General features: G+C 51.4%; 1 protein-coding gene across 8 annotated transcripts in view; it reads right to left on the minus strand.

Annotated features, from left to right (window-relative positions):
- mus81 (MUS81 structure-specific endonuclease subunit) overlaps positions 1–18,656 on the minus strand; it is a 202,677-nt gene that overhangs the window by 29,389 nt on the left and 154,632 nt on the right. For all 8 annotated transcript variants that reach the window (XM_073031287.1, XM_073031285.1, XM_073031284.1 and 5 more), the window contains one exon: positions 13,491–13,658. In XM_073031287.1, coding sequence (XP_072887388.1) covers positions 13,491–13,658 — 168 coding nt within the window. The remainder of the gene's footprint in view (positions 1–13,490; positions 13,659–18,656) is intronic.

Below are 18,656 nucleotides of genomic sequence, written 5' to 3' on the forward strand. Positions count from 1 at the left end.
AGTTACTGCCGCTGCCTCTCAGCACTGGCCCCTCAGGTACACAGCTATAGTTACTGTCGCCGCCTCTCAGCACTGGCCCCTCAGGTACACAGCTATAGTTACTGTCGCCGCCTCTCAGCACTGGCCCCTCAGGTACACAGCTATAGTTACTGTCGCCGCCTCTCAGCACTGGCCCCTCAGGTACACAGATATAGTTACTGCCGCAGCCTCTCAGCACTGGCCCCTCAGGTACACAGCTATAGTTACTGTCGCCGCCTCTCAGCACTGGCCCCTCAGGTACACAGCTATAGTTACTGTCGCCGCCTCTCAGCACTGGCCTCTCAGGTACACAGCTATAGTTACTGTCGCCGCCTCTCAGCACTGGTCTCTCAGGTACACAGCTATAGTTACTGTCGCCGCCTCTCAGCACTGGCCTCTCAGGTACACAGCTATAGTTACTGTCGCTGCCTCTCAGCACTGGCCCCTCAGGTACACAGCTATAGTTACTGTCGCCGCTGCCTCTCAGCACTGGCCCCTCAGGTACACAGTTATAGTTACTGTCGCCGCTGCCTCTCAGCACTGGCCCCTCAGGTACACAGCTATAGTTACTGTCGCCGCCTCTCAGCACTGGCCCCTCAGGTACACAGCTATAGTTACTGTCGCTGCCTCTCAGCACTGGCCCCTCAGGTACACAGCTATAGTTACTGTCGCTGCCTCTCAGCACTGGCCCCTCAGGTACACAGCTATAGTTACTGCCGCCGCCTCTCAGCACTGGCCCCTCAGGTACACAGCTATAGTTACTGTCTCTGCCTCTCAGCACTGGCCCCTCAGGTACACAGCTATAGTTACTGTCGCCGCTGCCTCTCAGCACTGGCCCCTCAGGTACACAGCTATAGTTACTGTCGCCGCCTCTCAGCACTGGCCCCTCAGGTACACAGCTATAGCTACTGTCGCCGCTGCCTCTCAGCACTGGCCCCTCAGGTACACAGCTATAGTTACTGTCGCCGCCTCTCAGCACTGGCCCCTCAGGTACACAGCTATAGTTACTGTCGCCGCCTCTCAGCACTGGCCCCTCAGGTACACAGCTATAGTTACTGTCGCCGCTGCCTCTCAGCACTGGCCCCTCAGGTACACAGCTATAGTTACTGCCGCTGCCTCTCAGCACTGGCCCCTCAGGTACACAGCTATAGTTACTGTCGCCGCCTCTCAGCACTGGCCCCTCAGGTACACAGCTATAGTTACTGTCGCCGCCTCTCAGCACTGGCCCCTCAGGTACACAGCTATAGTTACTGTCGCCGCCTCTCAGCACTGGCCCCTCAGGTACACAGCTATAGTTACTGTTGCCGCCTCTCAGCACTGGCCCCTCAGGTACACAGCTATAGTTACTGTCGCCGCTGCCTCTCAGCACTGGCCCCTCAGGTACACAGCTATAGTTACTGTCGCCGCCTCTCAGCACTGGCCCCTCAGGTACACAGCTATAGTTACTGTCGCCGCCTCTCAGCACTGGCCCCTCAGGTACACAGCTATAGTTACTGTCGCTGCCTATCAGCACTGGCCCCTCAGGTACACAGCTATAGTTACTGTCGCCGCCTCTCAGCACTGGCCCCTCAGGTACACAGCTATAGTTACTGTCGCCGCTGCCTCTCAGCACTGGCCCCTCAGGTACACAGCTATAGTTACTGCCGCTGCCTCTCAGCACTGGCCCCTCAGGTACACAGCTATAGTTACTGTCGCCGCCTCTCAGCACTGGCCCCTCAGGTACACAGCTATAGTTACTGTCGCCGCCTCTCAGCACTGGCCCCTCAGGTACACAGCTATAGTTACTGTCGCCGCCTCTCAGCACTGGCCCCTCAGGTACACAGCTATAGTTACTGCCGCCGCCTCTCAGCACTGGCCCCTCAGGTACACAGCTATAGTTACTGTCTCCGCCTCTCAGCACTGGCCCCTCAGGTACACAGCTATAGTTACTGTCGCCGCCTCTCAGCACTGGCCCCTCAGGTACACAGCTATAGTTACTGTCGCCGCCTCTCAGCACTGGCCCCTCAGGTACACAGCTATAGTTACTGTCGCCGCCTCTCAGCACTGGCCCCTCAGGTACACAGCTATAGTTACTGTCGCCGCCTCTCAGCACTGGCCCCTCAGGTACACAGCTATAGTTACTGTCGCCGCCTCTCAGCACTGGCCCCTCAGGTACACAGCTATAGTTACTGTCGCCGCTGCCTCTCAGCACTGGCCCCTCAGGTACACAGCTATAGTTACTGTCGCCGCCTCTCAGCACTGGCCCCTCAGGTACACAGCTATAGTTACTGTCGCTGCCTCTCAGCACTGGCCCCTCAGGTACACAGCTATAGTTACTGCCGCTGCCTCTCAGCACTGGCCCCTCAGGTACACAGCTATAGTTACTGTCGCCGCCTCTCAGCACTGGCCCCTCAGGTACACAGCTATAGTTACTGTCGCCGCCTCTCAGCACTGGCCCCTCAGGTACACAGCTATAGTTACTGTCGCCGCCTCTCAGCACTGGCCCCTCAGGTACACAGATATAGTTACTGCCGCTGCCTCTCAGCACTGGCCCCTCAGGTACACAGCTATAGTTACTGTCGCCGCCTCTCAGCACTGGCCCCTCAGGTACACAGCTATAGTTACTGTCGCAGCCTCTCAGCACTGGCCCCTCAGGTACACAGCTATAGTTACTGTCGCCGCCTCTCAGCACTGGCCCCTCAGGTACACAGCTATAGTTACTGTCGCTGCCTCTCAGCACTGGCCCCTCAGGTACACAGCTATAGTTACTGTCGCTGCCTCTCAGCACTGGCCCCTCAGGTACACAGCTATAGTTACTGTCGCCGCCTCTCAGCACTGGCCCCTCAGGTACACAGCTATAGTTACTGTCGCCGCCTCTCAGCACTGGCCCCTCAGGTACACAGCTATAGTTACTGTCGCTGCCTCTCAGCACTGGCCCCTCAGGTACACAGCTATAGTTACTGTCGCTGCCTCTCAGCACTGGCCCCTCAGGTACACAGCTATAGTTACTGCCGCTGCCTCTCAGCACTGGCCCCTCAGGTACACAGCTATAGTTACTGTCGCTGCCTCTCAGCACTGGCCCCTCAGGTACACAGCTATAGTTACTGCCGCCGCCTCTCAGCACTGGCCCCTCAGGTACACAGCTATAGTTACTGTCGCCGCCTCTCAGCACTGGCCCCTCAGGTACACAGCTATAGTTACTGTCGCTGCCTCTCAGCACTGGCCCCTCAGGTACACAGCTATAGTTACTGTCGCCGCCTCTCAGCACTGGCCCCTCAGGTACACAGCTATAGTTACTGTCGCTGCCTCTCAGCACTGGCCCCTCAGGTACACAGCTATAGTTACTGTCGCTGCCTCTCAGCACTGGCCCCTCAGGTACACAGCTATAGTTACTGTCGCTGCCTCTCAGCACTGGCCCCTCAGGTACACAGCTATAGTTACTGTCGCCGCTGCCTCTCAGCACTGGCCCCTCAGGTACACAGCTATAGTTACTGTCGCCGCCTCTCAGCACTGGCCCCTCAGGTACACAGCTATAGTTACTGTCGCCGCCTCTCAGCACTGGCCCCTCGGGTACACAGCTATAGTTACTGTCGCCGCCTCTCAGCACTGGCCCCTCAGGTACACAGCTATAGTTACTGTCGCCGCCTCTCAGCACTGGCCCCTCAGGTACACAGCTATAGTTACTGTCGCCGCCTCTCAGCACTGGCCCCTCAGGTACACAGCTATAGTTACTGTCGCCGCCTCTCAGCACTGGCCCCTCAGGTACACAGCTATAGTTACTGTCGCTGCCTCTCAGCACTGGCCCCTCAGGTACACAGCTATAGTTACTGCCGTTGCCTCTCAGCACTGGCCCCTCAGGTACACAGCTATAGTTACTGTCGCCGCCTCTCAGCACTGGCCTCTCAGGTACACAGCTATAGTTACTGTCGCCGCCTCTCAGCACTGGTCTCTCAGGTACACAGCTATAGTTACTGTCGCCGCCTCTCAGCACTGGCCTCTCAGGTACACAGCTATAGTTACTGTCGCTGCCTCTCAGCACTGGCCCCTCAGGTACACAGCTATAGTTACTGTCGCCGCTGCCTCTCAGCACTGGCCCCTCAGGTACACAGTTATAGTTACTGTCGCCGCTGCCTCTCAGCACTGGCCCCTCAGGTACACAGCTATAGTTACTGTCGCCGCCTCTCAGCACTGGCCCCTCAGGTACACAGCTATAGTTACTGTCGCTGCCTCTCAGCACTGGCCCCTCAGGTACACAGCTATAGTTACTGTCGCTGCCTCTCAGCACTGGCCCCTCAGGTACACAGCTATAGTTACTGCCGCCGCCTCTCAGCACTGGCCCCTCAGGTACACAGCTATAGTTACTGTCGCTGCCTCTCAGCACTGGCCCCTCAGGTACACAGCTATAGTTACTGTCGCCGCTGCCTCTCAGCACTGGCCCCTCAGGTACACAGCTATAGTTACTGTCGCCGCCTCTCAGCACTGGCCCCTCAGGTACACAGCTATAGTTACTGTCGCCGCTGCCTCTCAGTACTGGCCCCTCAGGTACACAGCTATAGTTACTGTCGCCGCCTCTCAGCACTGGCCCCTCAGGTACACAGCTATAGTTACTGTCGCCGCCTCTCAGCACTGGCCCCTCAGGTACACAGCTATAGTTACTGTCGCCGCTGCCTCTCAGCACTGGCCCCTCAGGTACACAGCTATAGTTACTGCCGCTGCCTCTCAGCACTGGCCCCTCAGGTACACAGCTATAGTTACTGTCGCCGCCTCTCAGCACTGGCCCCTCAGGTACACAGCTATAGTTACTGTCGCCGCCTCTCAGCACTGGCCCCTCAGGTACACAGCTATAGTTACTGTCGCCGCCTCTCAGCACTGGCCCCTCAGGTACACAGCTATAGTTACTGTTGCCGCCTCTCAGCACTGGCCCCTCAGGTACACAGCTATAGTTACTGTCGCCGCCTCTCAGCACTGGCCCCTCAGGTACACAGCTATAGTTACTGTCGCCGCTGCCTCTCAGCACTGGCCCCTCAGGTACACAGCTATAGTTACTGTCGCCGCCTCTCAGCACTGGCCCCTCAGGTACACAGCTATAGTTACTGTCGCCGCCTCTCAGCACTGGCCCCTCAGGTACACAGCTATAGTTACTGTCGCTGCCTCTCAGCACTGGCCCCTCAGGTACACAGCTATAGTTACTGTCGCCGCCTCTCAGCACTGGCCCCTCAGGTACACAGCTATAGTTACTGTCGCCGCTGCCTCTCAGCACTGGCCCCTCAGGTACACAGCTATAGTTACTGCCGCCGCCTCTCAGCACTGGCCCCTCAGGTACACAGCTATAGTTACTGTCGCCGCCTCTCAGCACTGGCCCCTCAGGTACACAGCTATAGTTACTGTCGCCGCCTCTCAGCACTGGCCCCTCAGGTACACAGCTATAGTTACTGTCGCCGCCTCTCAGCACTGGCCCCTCAGGTACACAGCTATAGTTACTGTCGCCGCCTCTCAGCACTGGCCCCTCAGGTACACAGCTATAGTTACTGCCGCCGCCTCTCAGCACTGGCCCCTCAGGTACACAGCTATAGTTACTGTCGCCGCCTCTCAGCACTAGCCCCTCAGGTACACAGCTATAGTTACTGTCGCCGCCTCTCAGCACTGGCCCCTCAGGTACACAGCTATAGTTACTGTCGCCGCCTCTCAGCACTGGCCCCTCAGGTACACAGCTATAGTTACTGTCGCTGCCTCTCAGCACTGGCCCCTCAGGTACACAGCTATAGTTACTGTCGCCGCCTCTCAGCACTGGCCCCTCAGGTACACAGCTATAGTTACTGCCGCCGCCTCTCAGCACTGGCCCCTCAGGTACACAGCTATAGTTACTGTCGCTGCCTCTCAGCACTGGCCCCTCAGGTACACAGCTATAGTTACTGTCGCTGCCTCTCAGCACTGGCCCCTCAGGTACACAGCTATAGTTACTGTCGCCGCCTCTCAGCACTGGCCCCTCAGGTACACAGCTATAGTTACTGTCGCTGCCTCTCAGCACTGGCCCCTCAGGTACACAGCTATAGTTACTGCCGCTGCCTCTCAGCACTGGCCCCTCAGGTACACAGCTATAGTTACTGTCGCCGCCTCTCAGCACTGGCGACCCAGCTTCGAACGCCACCCCTGCTGCTGTCTGCCTACAGGTAGAGTTTGTGGAACGAGCCGGCACAGAAAGCAGTGGACGCAAGTACCGATTTATTATCCTGTGGCTGCGTGGGTTTCCGAGTGCTCCAGTTGCCTCCCACATCCCAGCCGCGTGTGAGGAGAGCCCAGAGTCGCCCCTAGTGTAGGCTGGCGGCGGGCGTAACGGGAAGTCAGAAGTCGCGTTTATTTTGCAGAGTGTGGTGAGCGTGCCACCAGGGGTGGTGATAGAGGTGGATACATTAGGGGCATCTAAGAGACTCTTAGATGGATGGTAGAAAAATGGAGGGGTATGGAGGAAGGAAGGGTTAGGTTGATCTTAGAGTAGGTTAAGAGGGTCAGCACAGCATTATGGGCTGAAGGGCCTGAACTGTACATTATTTCTTTATTTAGTAATACTTTGTGGAACAGCCCTTCCGGGCCAACGAGCCGCGGTGCCCAGCAAACCACCGATTTCGCCCCGAGCCTAATCACAGGACAACTTGCAATGGCCAATTAGCCTACCAACCTGCATGTCTTTGGCCTGTGGGCACCCGGAGGAAACCCACGTGCGCACAAGAAGAACGCGCAAGCTTTCTTAAAAAAGGATGCCGGAATTGATCTCTGAACTCCGGCGCCCCGAGCTCTAATTGCGTCGCGCTAAATATTAGGGGAAGGTTTTTTACTCAGAGTGGTTGGTGCGTGGCATGCACTGCCTGAGTCAGATACACTAGTAAAGTTTAAGAGACTACTAGACAGGTATATGGAGGAATTTAAGGTGGGGGGGGGTTATATGGGAGGCAGGATTTAAGGGTCAGCACAACATTGTGGGCCGTAGGGCCTGTATTGTGTTGTATTGTTCTTTGTTCTATGCATAACATCCCACCTCCCGTAGTCAATTCTCTGATTTATGAAGGCTTATCTACCTGTGAAGGAATTATGAATCTGTATTCCCAGATTCCTTTGTTCCACTGCTCTCCTCAGTACCCCCCACCATTCCCTAGTTTGCCCCCCCCAACATGTAACACCGCACCATCGGCAGAATAAAATTCCATCTGCCATTTTTCAACCCAAGTTCCCAGTTGGTTCAGATCCTGTCGGAAGCTTTGGTGGCCTTCCTCACTGTCCACTACGCCCCCCAATCTTGGGGTTGCAGAGACAGGGACGGTGTAAGGGAGGGGTTAGAACCGGAAGTAGGGATGGGGAGGGGCGAGGGAGGGGTGGTTGAACAGGAGGCTGCGGAGTTAAAGAGGTTACAGAGGTAGAAGTTTGCTGATCCAATTTATCACATTATCATCCAGATCACTGAAAACAATGGACCCAGCTGTATATTATTATAGACAATAGACAACAGGTGCAGAAGTAGACCATTCGGCCCTTCGAGCCTGCACTGCCATTTTGAGATCATGGCTGATCAATTCCTATCAATACCCAGTTCCTGCCTTGTCCCCATATCCCTTGATTCCCTTATCCATAAGATACCTATCTAGCTCCTTCTTGAAAGCATCCAGAGAATTGGCCTCCACTACCTTTCGAGGCAGTGCATTCCAGACCCCCACAACTCTCTGGGAGAAGAAGTTTTTCCTTAACTCTGTCCTAAATGACCTACCCCTTATTCTCAAACCATGCCCTCTGGTACTGGACTCTCCCAGCATCTGGAACATATTTCATACCTCTATCTTGTCCAATCCCTTAATAATCTTATATGTTTCAATCAGATCCCCTCTCAATCTCCTTAATTCCAGCGTGTACAAGCCCAGTCTCTCTAACCTCTCTGCGTAAGACAGTCCAGGCATCCCAGGAATTAACCTCGTGAATCTACGCTGCACTTCCTCTACAGCCAGGATGTCCTTCCTTAACCCTGGAGACCAAAACTGTACACAATACTCCAGGTGTGGTCTCACCAGGGCTCTGTACAAATGCAAGAGAATTTCCTTGCTCTTGTACTCAATTCCCTTTGTAATAAAGGCCAACATTCCATTAGCCTTCTTCACTGCCTGCTGCATTTGCTCATTCACCTTCAGTGACTGATGAACAAGGACTCCGAGATCTCTTTGTATTACTCCCTTACCCAACTCTATACCATTCAGATAATAATCTGCCTTCCTGTTCTTACTCCCAAAGTGGATAACCTCACACTTATTCACATTAAACGCCATCTGCCAAGTATCTGCCCACTCACCCAGCCTATCCAAGTCACCCTGAATTCTCCTAACATCCTCATCACATGTCACACTGCCACCCAGCTTAGTATCATCAGCAAATTTGCTGATGTTATTTTCTATGCCTTCATCCAAATCGTTAACGTAAATGGTAAACAGCTGTGGTCCCAATACCGAGCCCTGTGGCACCCCATTAGTCACTACCTGCCATTCCGAGAAACACCCATTCACCGCTACCCTTTGCTTTCTATCTGCCAACCAGTTTTCTATCCATGTCAATGCCTTCCCCCCGATGCCCTGAGCTTTGATTTTACCCACCAATCTTCTATGTGGGACCTTATCAAATGCCTTCTGAAAATCGAGGTACACTACATCCACTGGATCTCCCCCGTCCAACTTCCTGGTTACATCCTCGAAAAACTCCAACAGATTAGTCAAGCATGATTTACCCTTGGTAAATCCATGCTGGTTCGGCCCAATCCTATCACTGCTATCTAGATATGCCACTATTTCATCCTTAATAATGGACTCTAGCATCTTCCCCACCACCGATGTCAGGCTGACAGGTCGATAGTTCTGTTTTCTCCTCCCTCCTTTCTTAAAAAGTGGGATAACATTAGCCATTCTCCAATCCTCAGGGACTGATCCTGAATCTAAGGAACATTGGAAAATGATTACCAATGCATCTGCAATTTCCAGGGCCACCTCCTTTAGTACCCTAGGGTGCAGACCATCTGGACTTGGGGATTTGTCAGCCTTCAGTCCCATCAGTCTTCTCATCACCGTTTCCTTCCGAATGTCAATCTGTTTCATTTCCTCTGTTACCCTATGTCCTTGGCCCATCCATACATATAACCATATAACAATCACAGCACGGAAACAGGCCATTCCGGCCCTCCTAGTCCGTGCCGAACTCTTAATCTCATCTAGTCCCACCTACCCGCACTCAGCCCATAACCCTCCACTCCTTTCTTGTCCATATACCTATCCAATTTTACCTTAAATGACACAACTGAACTGGCCTCTACTACTTCTACAGGAAGCTCATTCCACACAGCTATCACTCTCTGAGTAAAGAAATACCCCCTTGTGTTTCCCTTAAACTTTTGCCCCCTAACTCTCAAATCATGTCCTCTCGTTTGAATCTCCCCTACTCTCAATGGAAACAGCCTATTCATGTCAACTCTATCTATCCCTCTCAACATTTTAAATACCTCGATCAAATCCCCCCTCAATCTTCTACGCTCCAATGAATAGAGACCTAACTTGTTCAACCTTTCTCTGTAACTTAAGTGCTGAAACCCAGGTAACACCCTAGTAAATCATCTCTGCACTCTCTCTAATTTATTGATATCTTTCCTATAATTCGGTGACCAGAACTGTACACAATATTCCAAATTTGGCCTTACCAATGCCTTGTACAATTTTAACATTACATCCCAACTTCTGTACTCAATGCTCTGATTTATAAAGGCCAGCGTTCCAAAAGCCTTCTTCACCACCCTATCTACATGAGACTCCACCTTCAGGGAACTATGCACTGTTATTCCTAGATCTCTCTGTTCCACTGCATTCCTCAATGCCCTACCATTTACACTGTATGTTCTATTTGGATTATTCCTGCCAAAATGTAGAACCTCACACTTCTCAGCATTAAACTCCATCTGCCAACGTTCAGCCCATTCTTCTAACTGGCATAAATCTCCCTGCAAGCTTTGAAAACCCACCTCATTATCCACAACACCTCCTACCTTAGTATCATCAGCATACTTACTAATCCAATTTACCACCCCATCATCCAGATCATTTATGTATATTACAAACAACATTGGGCCCAAAACAGATCCCTGAGGCACCCCGCTAGTCACTGGCCTCCATCCCGATAAACAATTATCCACCACTACTCTCTGGCATCTCCCATCTAGCCACTGTTGAATCCATTTTATTACTCCAGCGTTAATACCTAACGACTGAACCTTCTTAACTAACCTTCCATGTGGAACTTTGTCATCTGGGAGATTGCTTGTGTCTTCCTTAGTGAAAACAGATCTAAAGTACTCATTAAATTCTTCTGCCATTTCTCTGTTTCCCATAACAATTTCATCCAATTCATTCTTCAAGGGCCCAACGTTGTTCTTAACTATCTTCTTTCTCTTCACATACCTAAAAAAGCTTTTGCTATCTTCCTTTATATTCTTGGCTAGCTTGCGTTCGTACCTCATTTTTTCTCCCCATATTGTCTTTTCAGTTAAGTTCTGTTGTTCCTTAAACACTTCCCAATCATCTGTCCTCCCACTCACCTTAGCTCTGTCATACTTCCTTTTTTTTAATGCTATGCAATCTCTGACTTCCTTTGTCAACCACTGTGGCCCCTTTCCCCCCTTTGAATCCTTCCTTCTCTGGGGGATGAACTGATTTTGCACCTTGTGCATTATTCCACTGTCTTTTCTGCTAGGCTATCCATCCAGTCAACTTTGGCCAGCTCCTCCCTCATGGCTCCATAGTTTCCCCTGTTCATCTGCAACACTGACACCTCCGAGCTGCCCTTATCCTTCTCAAATTGCAGATAAAAGCTTATCATATTGTGATCACTACCTCCTAATGGCTCCTTTACTGCGAGATCGCTTATCAAATCCTGTTCATTACATAACACTAAATCCAGAATAGTCTTGTCCCTGGTCAGCTCTCGTACAAGCTGTTCCAAGAACGCATCCCGTAGGCACGCTACAAACTCCCTATCCTGTGGTCCAGCACCAACCTGATTCTCCCAGTTCACCTGCATGTTGAAATCCCCCATAACTACTGCGACATTACCTTTGCCACATGCCAATGTTAACTCCCTATTCAACTTGCACCCAATATCCATGCTACTGTTTGGTGGCCTGTAGACAACACCCATTTGGGTCCTTTTGCCCTTACTGTTCCTCAGTTCTATCCACACAGACTCTACTTCTCCTGACCCTATGTCCCCCCTTGCAAAGGACTGAATCTCATTCCTCACCAACAGGGCCACCCCACCCCCTCTGCCCACATTTCTGTCCCTACGATAGCACGTATACCCTTGTACATTCATTTCCCAGGTCTGATTTCCCTGCTAATGATGCTAATATACAGTAAGGTGCAAAAGTCTTAGGCACGTATGTATGTAGCTAAGCAGCTCAAGACTTTTGCACAGTACTGTAGTAATTTTATGTACTGCACTGTACTAATTTCATGACATATGTGAGTGATGATAAACCTGATTCTGATCTGGGTCTCTGTTGTAGACTGAGTAGGAAGGGAGCAGGGAGAGGGGAAATCATGGCTGGGAAAAGGGGAAGGGAGAGGGAAACATCGGAGATACATTCCATAATGATCAACAAACTAATTGTTCGGAATCAAATGACCTTGCCTGGTGTCTCAGGGCTGGGTGGGTCTGCACCCAGGTCACTCAACCCTGGCACTCCTTCTCTGCCACCAGTCCCACACCACTCCCGCTCTCTGCCCTCCCATTCCCAACATCCTCTGCTCCCACCAGATTTCCAAACTCACTCTCCGCTCCACGTTGACACTGTGCAAACGTCTTAGACTGTATACGTATGTGTGTGTGTGTGTGCGCCGAAGACTTTTGCACAGTTCCGTACCTGCTCAACCACTCCTTCCATATTCTCACTACCTTCTGCAGGGAAAAGATTGCCCCAAGTCCCTTTTAAAATCTTTCCTCACGCAGCCTATGCCTACATCCCCTAGTTTTGGACTTCTCTGCACTCAGGGAAAGAACTTTAATATCCACCATATATCTCGCAGATAGCAGCACCTAGTTGGTTTATATTTTTAAATTTATTTAGAGATACAGCTTGGTAAAAGGCCCTTCCAGCCCAACGGGCCCTTGCTGCCCAATTACCCCCATGTGATCAATGAACCTCAAACAAGAGAAACTCTGCAGACGCTGGTAATCGGAGCAAGACACGCGACGTGCTGGAGGAACTCAGCAGGCCAGGCAGCACCTGTGGAAAGGAGCATTGTCCTTCAGCAGGGCTGGAGAGAAAAAGCAGGGTGGAAGGGATGAAGTAAAGAGCTGGGAAGTTGATTGGTGAAAACCGCTTCGCTGAGCATTTACACTCCGTCCGCCAGAACAAGCGGGATCTCCCCGTGGCCACCCATTTTAATTCCACTTCCCATTCCCATATGTCCAAGCTTGGCCTCCTCCACTGTTGTGATGAGGCCACATTCAGGTTGGAGGAACACCACCTCATATTCCGTTTGGGTAGACTCCAGCCTGATGGCATGAACATTGATTTCTCAAACTTCACATAAATGCCCTTCACCATTTCCCATCCCCTTTTCCCTCTCTCCTTGCCTGCCCATCGCCTCCCTCTGGTGCTCCTCATCCCCTTCTTCTTTCTTCCATGGCCTTCTGTCGCTTTCACCAATCGACTTCCCAGCTCTTTGCTTCATCCCTCCCCCTCCCGGTTTCACCTGTCGCCTTGTGTTTCTCTCTCCACTCTCCCCACCTTTTAACCACACTCCTCAGCATTCTTTTCTCCAGCCCGGCCCGAAACGTCGATTGTACTTTTTTCCTGGCCAGCTGAGTTCCTCCAGCACTTTGTGTGTGTCGATCAATTAACCTACTAACTGGTATGCCTTTGGGATGCCGGAGGGAACCCACTCAGTCGTGGGGAGAATGTGCAGACTCCGTATAGAATGGCAGCGGGCATCGAAACCCGATCAGTGATCGTTGGCACTGCGAGACGTTTGTGCTGACCGCTACACTTCCGGGCGCCATCACAGCATGCCCGCAAGCTACCAGCCCTAAACCGCATGTGTGTGGACTGTGGGAGGACACCGGAGCACCCGCGGGGAGAACGTGCAAACTCCTTACAGGTGGCGGTGGAGATTGAACCTGGCGCTGGCTCTGTAACAGCATTTCGCTGCCGCGCTAACTGACAACCAAGAGAGGGGAAATGAAAAGAATACGAACTGCGTTGGAGTGACTGCAAGAATATGCCCAGTCGATCATGTGGTGAGTCGACCGGGTCTTCTACCTGCAGAATACCCCTCTCTTTCTGTGCACCCCGGTTCATTGCTCCCACACTGGAAGCTGCCCAGCGGCAAACACGAGCCGGTAGAGAAGTTGATTACGCGTAGCATCCATCACATAGCACTCACGGACAGTATCACCCGGGGTCGGTCGTTGGTGCTTACTCGGCTGCCGGGGTCGCTGGGGGCTGGGCCTCTTCGCGTTCCCTGGCGGCGGCGGCGGGCTGCGCCGTTCCGGCCGCCCGTCCCCGCGCCTCCTCCAGGCGCTCCTCCTCCAAGTGCTCCGCGTTCAGCTTCTCGCCCAGCTTCAGGCCTTTCTCGGTCAGGGTGAATCTGAGAGAGCCGGGTGGAAGGAAAGCCACTTAGTCACGGAGCGAGGCAGCACAAAAACAGGCCCTTCAGTTCCACTCCCTCAAGCCAACCTTGCTCTCTGGTCTTATCGGCCTGCGTTCGGCCTATTTCCCTCTAAAACTTTCCCATCTCTGTACCCGACCAAATGTTTTTCTAACTGCAAGTGTTGCAAAGCCAGAGTAACACAGACACACACACACACACATAAATGCTGGAGGAACTCAGCAGGCCAGGCAGCACCTATGGAAAAGAGTGAACAGTCGATGTTTTGGGCCGAGACCCTTCATCGATCCTGACTTGCTGAGTTCCTCCAGCATTTCGTGTGCATGTTTTGATTTAAATCGTTCTGTATACACACCATCATCTGTGTGCAAAAACCCCTCGTGAGACTCTGTTGCAGGAGGGGCAGGTCTGACAGCTCAATATTCTGGGATTCGGGTGCTTTAGATGCGACAGAGTGGAAAGGGTTAACAGGAGAGAGGTGGCGTGACTAGTCATGGAAAATGTCACGGCAGTGCTCAGTCAGGACAGACTGGAGAGCTCGTCTAAAGAGGCCTTATGGGTAACCATATAACAATTACAGCACGGAAACAGGCCATCTCGGCCCTTCTAGTCCGTGCTGAACGCTTACTCTCACCTAGTCCCACCGGCCCGCACTCAGCCCATAACCCTCCGTTCCTTTCCTGGCCATATACCTATCCAATTTTACTTTAAATGACAATACCGAACCTGTCTCTACCACTTCTACTGGAAGCTCGTTCCACACAGCTACCACTCTCTGAGTAAAGAAGTTCCCCCTCGTGTTACCCTTAAACTTTTGCCCCCTAACTCTCAACTCATGTCCTCTTGTTTGAATCTCCCCTACTCTCAATGGAAAAAGCCTATCCATGTCAACTCTGTCTATCCCCCTTATAATTTTAAATACCTCTATCAAGTTCCCCCCTCAACCTTCAACACTCCAAAGAATAAAGACCTAACTTGTTCAACCTTTCCCTGTAACTTAGGTGCTGAAACCCAGGTAACATTCTAGTAAATCTCCTCTGTACTCTCTCTATTTTGTTGACATCTTTCCTATAATTCGGTGACCAGAACTGTACACAATACTCCAAATTCGGCCTCACCAATGCCTTGTACAAATTTAACATTACATCCCAACTCCTATACTCAATGCTCTGATTTATAAAGGCCAGCGTACCAAAAGCTTTCTTCACCACCCTATCCAGGGTAGGATTGAGGAATAAGAAAGGAACGAAGGGATTATATTCTCGACCACCCGACAGTCTGCATTTCGCAAATTTGGGAGAGATGGCAGACCTCTGGGGGCTCGTGACTAGCGGTGTGCCACAGTGACCGGCGCTGGGTCTGTTGTTGTTTGTCAATGGTCTGGATGATAATGTGGTTAACTGGATCGGCAAATTTAGCGCATGCCACCGAGATCGGGGGTGTAGTGGACAGCGAGGAAGACCAACAGAGCTTGCAGAGGGATCTGGACCAGCTGGGAAAAAGGAGCTGAAATATGGCGGATGGAATTTAATGCAGACAAGCGTGAATTGTTGCACTTCAGGAGGGCCAACCAGGGTAGGTCTTACAGAGTGAGGAGTGGGGCTCTGATCACAGGCAGATTGGGTCGTAGAGAAAACTACTGGCACATTGGTCTTCATAAATCAATGTATCGGGTACAGATGGGATGTTATGTTGAAGTTAGGCTTTCTTTTCCCCAGAGGCTGGGTGAGGTCATGGGTTAAGGGTGAAAGGTGAAATGTTCAGAGGAACTACTCCACTCTGAGGGTAGAATGAGCTGCCAGGACAAGTGGAGGATTTCAACATTTAAGAGTTAATGGAGGGGTACGCGGATGGGAGGGGTTGGAGGGCGATGAGACTAGGCAGATTAATGGTTCGGTATGGACTAGATGGGCCGAAGGGCCTGCGTTGCAGTGTTTTATGACCATGACCTTGTACGTCTACCCTACGGCATTTTCACAGGCCCTGTTGCCCACCTAGAAGAACTTCTCTTGCTGAGAGTGACCTTAGCACTTTGTAATTTCCTGTCGGAGTCGCTGTGTGTACAGATACTGGTGCCACTTTATCTAGAGCTAAAGATGTAGCTACACATAGGCTGATTGTATTTTATGTACAGTATCTACGGCCACACTCAGTTTTTATTCTGTTTTATTCCATTGTTTTTGTATTTATTGTTTCTTTGTGTTTTTTTATGCCGAATCGGATCTGGAGTAACAATCATTTCATTCTCCTTTATACTTGAGTGCTGAAGAATAACTATAAACAAACTCAAATCTTTCTGGTACCTCGATGTCTATATGGAATGGTTTGTTTGGGTGGCACGCAACCAAACGTTTCTCAACGTAGCGCAGTACACGTGACAATTTAGTCTCCCCTGCCCTGGGGAGAAAGATCGAGGCCACCCACCTCACAATTTTATAAACCTCTATCAGGTCACCCTCAGTCTCCTTTGCTCTGGGGAAAACAGTCTCTCTGGCCTTCCACTCCCGGTAACGTCCCTGTCAATCCGCCTGGTTTGCTGAGTCGCGGGAGGAAATGCCACCCGTCGCTCTCCGCAGGGCAATGGGACACAGGGGCAGAGAGTGGGAGTGGGGGTACTCCTGCGCTCGAGGCCTAAACGGCCTGGATAGAATGGATGTGGAGGGGATATTTCCATCAGTAGGAGAGTCTAGGATCTGAAAGCATAGCCTCAGAATAAAAGGACACCCCTTTAGAAATGGTGTAGGAGCCATTTGCTGTCTGAATTGTTTACTGTGGGGGGTTTATTCTGGCAATCTGTTGGGACGTGGTGGAAGTGAACGACTGTGTTGCATCTTCACACTTAGTTCAATTGAGCCCAGTAAGCCACGGGGTGAATTTTTTAATTGATCGCTAATTTAGTTTGACCGCTTAGTTACGCTATTGGAACGCTAACTTTGCTTGGATGCGTTAGTTCGACTGATTTTGTTACTTCGCTAATTTAGTTTTTAGACTCTTGGATGGCTACCTGGAGCTTAGAAAAATAGTGGGCTATGGGTAACCCTGGGTAATTTCTCAGGTAAGGACATGTTCGGCACAGCTTTGTGGGCCGAAGGGCCTGTATTGTGCTGTAGGTTTTTATGTTTCTATATTAAAATTAATCTCAAGGTTGTATATGGTGACGTCAATGCACTTTGATAATAAACTTACTTTGAACTTTGATCTTTTTTGATTTAGTAAGGAGGTTAAGGGTTACAAGGAGAAGGTGCAAGATTGGGGTTGAAAAATAATCATCCCGAATCAAATGGCAGAACAAGTTCGATGGGCCGAAGGGCCCAATTCTGTGTCTCAAGGCCCAGGTAACCAAGTAAATAAAATCACATGCGCCCAGACGGCTGGAATTGGAACAGCTCAGAGTGCTGCAGAGGCTGGGGGAAGGAGGGATCAAGGGTTTGAAAACAGGGACGTGGGAGGAAACCCACCCGGTCACAACATGGGGCAGGGCTTGCAAACTCTAGAGAGACCGTGGCAGAGGGCAGGACCCTGAGCTGGATATGGCACGGACAGGGGAGCAGTTTGGGGGCCTTTATGTAAGAAAGGACGTGCTGGCATTGGAGAGGGCCCAGAGAAGGTTCGTGGGAATGCTCCCGGGGGTGAAAGGGTTAATGTAGGAGGAGCATTTGATGGCTCTGGGCCTGTACGTGCTGGGGTTTACAAAAATAAGGGTGGAATCTCATTGAAACCTATCATAGGCCTGGATAGAGGATGTTTCTTATAGTGATGGAGTCCAGGATCCGACTCAGTATAGGAGGACATTCCTTTAGAATAGGAATCGAAGGCATCAAAGGTTGGGGGAGAAGGTAGGAGAATGGGGTTGAGAGGGAACAGACTCGACGGGCCAAATGGCCTAACTCTGCTCTGATGTCTGAGCAGGGCGGGCGAGCACACCCCCAAATGCAATGCACCTCCGTGGTCACAGAGCGTCTGCCCAGTGAGGGAAACGGCTCGCACCCTCACCTCGCCTCTGCCAGCTTCCCACGCGGTCAGGCTTCGGGGAGTTAAAAAAGGTCCGTTTATTCTTCTTGATTACACATTCTCAGACAGTTACCGTGGAAACGCGGGGTTGCCCATGGAGCAGGCCGACGGCAGGAACCCGTGACGGATTATCAGCGCACTGACAGGCACGGGCTCCGTGGCCAGTTTATTAAGCACACCCGCCTTGTTAATGAAAACATCCAAACACCCAACCACGTGGCAGAAATTCAAAGCATAAAACCACACAGGGTTCAAGAGGGTCAGTTGTTGTTCAGATCAAACGTCAGAATGGGGGAAGAAATGTGACCTGAGTGACTTTGACGGTGGAACGATTGTCGCTACCAGACGAGGTGGTTTGTGTATCTCAGAAACTGCTGATCGCCCGGGATTTTCACGCACGACAGTCTCTGGAGTCTTACAGGGAATGGTGCGAGAAACAAAAAGCATCAAAACAAAATGGTGCGAGAAATAAAAAGCGGCAGTTCTGTGGGTGAAAAACGCCCTGTTAATGGGAGAGGTCAGAGAAGAATGACTGGTTCAAGCTGACAGGAAGGTGACGGTAACTCGAATGACCGTGTTACAACAACGGTGTGCAGAAGAGCATCTCTGAACGCACCACACGCCAGGCCTCGAAGGGGATGGGCTACAGCAGCAGAAGATCACGCCAGGCTCCCCTCCTGCACCTTATAAAGCGGCCACTGAGTGTATAAGAACTGACACAACAGTCCTGGTCCATGCAGGGAACAGAAACGTGACCCCCTTCACCCTTCCTGTGGAATTACAGAATCCAGCTAGACGATTATCGATGAAACATCCCAGCCCCACAGCCTCACGGAGGCAATCATTACAGCATAAAGTAACGAAATAAACGTGATTTTTAACACTAACCCAGCATGTTCGTACGTAGTTCTGGTTTCCCATTACAGGAAGGATGTGGAGGCTTTGAGACAGGGCGCAGAAAAAATT

Source organism: Hemitrygon akajei, chromosome 28 (assembly GCF_048418815.1).
Source record: "Hemitrygon akajei chromosome 28, sHemAka1.3, whole genome shotgun sequence".
Taxonomy (NCBI): Eukaryota; Metazoa; Chordata; class Chondrichthyes; order Myliobatiformes; family Dasyatidae; genus Hemitrygon; species Hemitrygon akajei.